This window comes from Zophobas morio, unplaced genomic scaffold (genome assembly GCF_036711695.1).
Source record: "Zophobas morio isolate AGI-343-1 ecotype UQ-CSIRO unplaced genomic scaffold, CSIRO_AGI_Zmor_V1 ptg000047l, whole genome shotgun sequence".
Taxonomy (NCBI): Eukaryota; Metazoa; Arthropoda; class Insecta; order Coleoptera; family Tenebrionidae; genus Zophobas; species Zophobas morio.
The window spans coordinates 233416-239936 of record NW_026972152.1 but is presented as its reverse complement, the minus strand read 5'-3'; the positions used below and the strand labels follow the sequence as shown (position 1 = coordinate 239936).

The window sequence follows — 6521 nt, the reverse complement described above, 5'->3', positions numbered from 1 at the left end:
GATGATAACGCCAAATATATATAACTGACCAACTCGCTTGCAACATTTAATCCTTTAATCACTGCGTTTGCTCGCTAATTTATTATAACAGTGAAGTGAAGTTTATAAATCAAAGCCGTTGTAAATGGTACACCCCGAAAATTTGAACAATACCAACTCTACAGGTTTTTATCCGCTACGAGTGTTAGTAAGCAATACAAATTCTCCACAAATTTTAATAGAAGTATAAAACATTTTAGCAACAACCCACCCCTTTATTAGTAAGCACTTAAATATGCTCTCGAATTTTAACTGCTCGCCTTTGCAAACAATATTTTTAGCTGATGCGATTGATCCAAATAATAACCTTGAAGAGTACCTAAAAAATAGCAACATAAAAAAATAAATATTATATGTTACTAGTAAATAATAAACTTTTTGCTTGGCTAGCTTGATACTCGTTTTCATATTCGACAAAGGCTACATCATACCTTCCAGCGATTAGCCTAACTTCTACTAAGCCAGGCAAATTCCCAAAAACAACTTTTAATTTTTTTTCATCGCAATCTGGAGGAAGATCCACTAAAAGAAGAATTTTATTTGGAGGATTTTCTGTGCCTAAAAATATTAAAAAGTTCAATTGAGTATAATAAAACAATAAAAACAAAAGAGTTTAATAAAAAAATTAGATATTACAAAAAATACAATAAAGCAATAAAGTTTATACGAGATTTATTTTGCAAAGGTTTATATAAAGTTTGCGGCTGTATTTGAGATGCCTGACTGGCCTCCTTCAAAGTGCGCTCAGCGGGACCCGAAAAAAGAGAGGGATCTTGGTCACCTATTTGCTTTCGGAGTAAAATTCTATCCCTCTCGCCTTTTGGGCGTCGTGGTCGCGGTTGGAAGGTGCCTTCAAGCTTAGCAACAGCATCCGCTTCCTTTTTCGAAAATGAAATCTCCTGTTAATGTTATATGTTAGTTAAGTAAACAATTAGATTTTAAATATAAAAGCATAATTCTTACATAAAGATATTATTAATTAACAATTTAATTTTAAAATAGCATAAGAATACTTTAATACTAAAATTACCATAGGTTTATTGTAAAATTCAAACCCGTTAAGGCTATTTACGGCATGTATGGCGCTATCTAGATTTTCATAACTAATCCAAGCTTGTCCTTTTGTTTTTAAAGTTGTCCTAGCGTGTATATCAAGAATTTTTCCAAATTGTGAAAACATCCCGTTTAAAGCTGGTTTTAATTCTGAAAAAAATGCCAATGTACAAAGTTAGCAAAAATAAAAGTAAGATTCTGTAAAAAAAAACCGGATATTTTAATTTTTTCGTTAAGATTGTGTATATAAATAGTCCTTTTAGGCTCCAAAATTGATTTGCAAACTTCAGGTTCCATAGTAATACAATCTCTATAATTAAGTAACAACGCTAACGAACGCTCCACAAGAGCATGACGGCACTAGGGAAACTTCGCATAGAGAAAGCGTCAAGTTAAATGCTGCTGACTCCCATGAGAAAGGATTGGCTACCACACGAGAACAACATATGAGAGTTTTATTGAACTACTCCATAGTATAAAATTATGAAATTATCCTACAGGGACGAGCGGTTAGTTCAAAGAAAGGTGAAACTCGTTTAGTTAGCTGGGGATTGAGTGGTGCCAAGTGTTAAGGGTCAAACGTAACCTATCGTAAACTTAAAGCCCTGATACCGGGTTGAAGTTGTCGTCATAGCTCAGAACATAAGAGCATTGAAGCGCACATTAAAGGTCGTTGATGGTTAAGTGTACGTCTTCCCCAAAACAATTATTATACGCAAGTAAGAGGGACAATTGTTGGCGGTGTGCACGCTGTGGCGCCTCGTTCAGCTGGAAGTTTAAATATCACCTCCACATTCGGTGGATTTAAAAGAGTACATAAAATAGCTTTATGACAAATGTTAAGAGCGTTCAAGATAAAATTTGGCTATTAGAGTAGTAATATTTTTATTTACAGAAGTTAAAACTTAAGTTCTAAGTTCGATAATAGCTTTGATCTGTCATAAATCCCTTGAGCTTTTTTTTGGTGCTAAAGTGCGTTTTTGCAATGTTCGCTCAATGTCTCTTGGTATGTATTTTTATATTTAAAAATTTCGATATAATGAACCTATGATATAATTTATTTAAAAGGAATAATTATTTATTAATGTTTTACAGAAAACGGCAAAGAGTAAAATATTAGCTGTAATTCTCAACCCCAAGGCGTAGGGAATTATTAGTCTCTTATATTTAAGTCCAGCTAATAAAAATTTAAAAAACTTGAACAGTCTTTCAATGGTAAATTTTGAATTTTTAAGGAAAGGCTTCTGCATACAAAGGTTTTCAATAAGCGTCAGTTATTGGCTTTATTAAATCACCGCCACAAAGAAGTAGTACCATTTGCTAGTTAATCCCAAATAGGCAATTATAGGTTTCCCGTTCCCTGGCCCAATAAACTTTTATAGCTTAATCCTATGGAGAACCTTGTATTGAACTAAAGGCTATAATCTCTAAAGTTCTTAATCTTTTTTAACCTCTCAATTGACAATGAGCGAGGATAGAAAGATACAAGAACTTCGTAATGAAGCTGATAAGGTCACAGGCGAGTCCCTGGAATCGTAAGTTTATTATGCAACTTGGCCAAAGAAACTATTATTTAGTAATTATTCCTCTGTATTAAAGGTCTTAGCGGTATTTCGTAAATTTATAGAATATCGCCAATTATTTTAAATTTTTTTAACTTCTCTTTTCACCTTTAACCATTTAATTCAGAGGAAGTAGCTATTTATATATTTTTTTTTAACAAAAAGGACGAGGCGCATGAAAGCGTTGGCCCTAGAAACGGAACAAGTTGGTGGTGCAACACTTAAAAATTTAGGGGATCAAGGGGGTTAATTCTTATTATAATTTAAGTTATTACTTTTATTATTGTTTAATTAATTTTATCTAATATATAATTTCAAATAAACCTAAACAAGTTAGAGCAATTAAATAGGATTGAAAGAGGTTTGGATAACATCAATCAAAATGTCGCTGAAGCGGAAAGTGAGATTGAGGAACTTGAAAAATGTTGTGGATGCTGTGTTTGTCCTTGGAACAAATCAAAAAAATTTAGTAGGCCACGTTGATATATATTCTGGTATTATTACTTAGATTTTTAACAGAAAAAAGAAAATTTAAAGAAACTTCGAGCGTGCAACCGGAACGCGCACAGGAAGTGTCCCATGGAAACCACGGAAATAGCATTTCCGAGCAACCCGAGAGGCCTGTGATGAGGCGGATAATTGGGGACGCTCGTGAGGATGAAATGGAGGAAAATTTAAACGATATCAGTGGAATTGTAGGAAATTTAAGAGCCCAGGTCCCACCGAAAGTTTATAGAAAACAGAAAACTTTTTTAATTTTAATTAACTTACAGGCTCAGGAAATGCACACCACTCTCAGTCAACACAACCAACAGCTGGATAGAATTGACGCAAAACTATCGCACAATGTGGAAAGGGTGGAAGCTGCGGGCACGCGTACTGCTCGGTTGCTAAAGTAAAAAGTTTTTCAAGAGGGCCGTGATTGTAAAAGTATAGTTGTAGTTGCTCTCACACAAGTTTAAAATTTTTTTAGGTGTTTTAAGGTAGATGTGAATTACCTTAAAAATAAAGGCTTGTTCTTAACGGGAGAATAGAAATCTTCAATAATTTACTTTCTCTCTTGCTAATTTAGCTGTATGAGAATTTTAAGGATCTGAGCACTGTCTTGACGTTACTACATTTCGCTCACAAAACGGATATTTAGTTTTATTCAGTTATCTAAGTTAGATCTTTTTCTCCTCTCATAGCATTGATCTGAAATATATTAGCACGACTATTTACAAGGTCTAGCTTCTAAAATAAGAAATAATACAACCTGCGAGAGATGACTTCAAATAAGTGCAATTAAGTAGTTATAGATAACACCGGTTAACAAAGTTTTATATACTTGTAGGAATTGAACTAGGGCGGGGGGATCCAAGTAGTGTAGCCTTCTTCCGATAAAGACAAAAAGGAATTGCCACGGCATTGTGTGAGAACTCGCTGTCCCGCAATACAGGGCAATAAGCAGAACCAAGCTAAAACTCAAATTTCCGAAGCAGATCAGACGGTTAATCACTGGCTGCGACAACTTTTTAGCATCTTTAGTGACTTCGTCGAGGCCGAGTACCTTCCGCAGAAAGACGGAGACTATGACAGCGATTTCATTGGCTGTAGCCGGGCAGCAGTTAAAGCTACATATGATGCCTTGCTTTTGTAACAACAGCAACCCAAGTTGGAGGCATGCACTGATTATTAAGAAGTGATCGAAGAAGGATCTCCACTTATCTTCATCGCCTTTAAAATAGCCTTCAAATACCATTATTAAAAGCGCTCAGCTCATTTGTTATCCAACTATGTAGGCTATTTAGCATAAAACTGTGGTTAAGAGTTTGTATAGCAGCGGTAAGGCGTATCTATTAGGTATTTTCGAGGGACGCCTAGAGCGTTACATGAGTACCCAGCTAGTGTCGCGGAAGCAAGGGGGCTGCAGCGAACACCCGAAGTTTCAACTGCACCAAATAGGAGAGTATTCGAAACTAGACAGATCATGTGAAAGCAACTTACCAACCGTGGCAGTAAACTCTGCCAGTCTAAGAATGGTAGGGTTGAGATCTTTTTGCTGTAATAGAAAAACTAGTCGCTATTTTTAGTAAACCAGTTTTCGTTAGTATTACGGTGACGCATATTTATAGAATTTCTTAAGAAAAAGTAAGCATTATACATAGTCATGACGTAGGAGACTAAAAACTACCAAAACCCTAAAAATATTTTTTAACCAAAGTATTGCCAAAAATTTTTAATCTGATACCTCATTAAATTATATATACTTAGCGATATAATCCAATATTTATAAATCTCTAATTTTTTCTAGCTTTGTTGCTTTGTAATAAAATGATTATTAAAAATGTTATAAGCAAATCTTTTCTTTAACTATAAAGTAACGCCCTGGGGCACCAATTTTATATTTACTTCAGTAACATGCGGTTTTTAGACTTCCTAGTAGTAGTTAAAAATGCTGCTTATATCCATAATTTTCTTATTTAATAAAAAATGTCATTATATATGACTGGGCGAGTTAAGTTATAAATGTATAATTCTTAACAATGGCTTAAATTTTCATGTGAAGTGTGATATGCCAGTGGAAAATAATACAAATTTTTTTTCCTTTGCGCAGTCTAATAAATATACGAGCATAAAAGTTCAAGGAGCATAAAGAGCGAAAGTGTAAGAGCATCATCTTTTTATATATAAAAACTGAAGACTACAGTCGGTTTTTGGAGAAAATCACTTAAATCAGCGTACCTCCCCAAATAACGACCGTTTGAAAGTTTGGGAAAACATTTTAAATTATCTTTATTATTGGTTACTTTTCTGGAGGTTGATGGCCGACAAGAAAACACCGAATCACGAGCTTTTAATAGGTGATTGCGTACCTTTAGCTTACAGTTTATGATCAAGCAACCTCATAAATATATACATTTCTTTTGTTGCACCAACCCATGAATAATAATTATAAGTCCATTGCGCGGATGACAGCGTGCGCCGTTAGAAATTTCGTAACTGACCTCCTCCGCCAGTAATTAAATGATGTGCTGGTTGAGGCGTTCGTAAGTGGCGTTAGCATCGCGTCGAAAAACGATACGCAGAGGTTCAAACTGGAGGACTTGAGTAAGGCATTACAACAAACAAACCAATGTTATAAGGCGTAGCAGCCTATCTTACCTCACTTGTCGTTACATTAGTTCAGCAAAGTTATTAGTGTAGTCTTTTTACGCTTTTGTGTATTGCTGCTTCTATCTCAGCAATTTCTAATTTTTTTAGAAGCTTTGTTAACAGTTGAGACATTAAACTGTCTATATACTCATGCCTGAAGTTACAGGCAACTTTTATCTGCTATACTTGGAAAAATTCCCTATTAGTGAACTCGACATACCTTCTGTCCTTCTTTAACGGATCAAGGGGAAAAAATTACTGCCTACTTAGTATTATTCAGATGTATCGTTAACGATAGAAAACTATAATTAAAGTACATCACTCTGTCACCACCTTTAAAGCATTTAAAAAACTTGAAAGGCTATTAAGTGGGTTCTATTACGAAGAAGGCACCGAGCACAAGCAGATAGGCAAGCGGGTTATAACCTTGTTAAGGTTGCTGATTTTATTGAGAATTTTGTTATATGATTGTGTTTAATTACGTTTCTATGAATATGTTAAATTATGTTATAAAGTTATCCATTATTTATTGCTAAAAGCACTATTACCGAATTAACATAGGAATATTTAGCTATAAGTTCTTGCATTTTTTTAAGGTAAATTCATTTTAAAATTGATCCTTTGTATCTAGGTTTACTGACCAAATTTTTAGTTAATTTTTATAAAGGCAATGATATTTTAAAGGTTTAAAGGAAAGTTTCAAAGACATAAACGTTAGGCCGTGTAACAGGT

At 34.4% G+C, this 6521-nt stretch overlaps 2 protein-coding genes across 2 annotated transcripts; one reads left to right on the top strand and one right to left on the bottom strand.

The window, feature by feature from the left end:
• Positions 1-259: 259 nt before the first annotated feature.
• Positions 260-1417, bottom strand: LOC135142484 (U1 small nuclear ribonucleoprotein A-like). Its single transcript, XM_064074203.1, has 5 exons — positions 1305-1417; positions 1070-1242; positions 707-938; positions 415-597; positions 260-358 (listed from the first exon to the last, which is right to left on the bottom strand). The coding sequence occupies exons 1-5, from the start codon at positions 1387-1389 to the stop codon at positions 288-290; spliced, it is 744 nt and encodes a 247-aa protein (XP_063930273.1). The 5' UTR covers positions 1390-1417; the 3' UTR covers positions 260-287.
• Positions 1418-2535: 1118 nt separating this feature from the next.
• On the top strand, positions 2536-3613 carry LOC135142446 (synaptosomal-associated protein 23-like). The gene is made up of 5 exons (XM_064074149.1): positions 2536-2627; positions 2820-2899; positions 2992-3123; positions 3174-3370; positions 3428-3613. Exons 1-5 carry the CDS (start codon positions 2557-2559, stop codon positions 3551-3553), a joined length of 606 nt encoding a protein of 201 aa, XP_063930219.1. The 5' UTR covers positions 2536-2556; the 3' UTR covers positions 3554-3613.
• The last annotated feature ends 2908 nt before the right edge of the window (positions 3614-6521 follow it).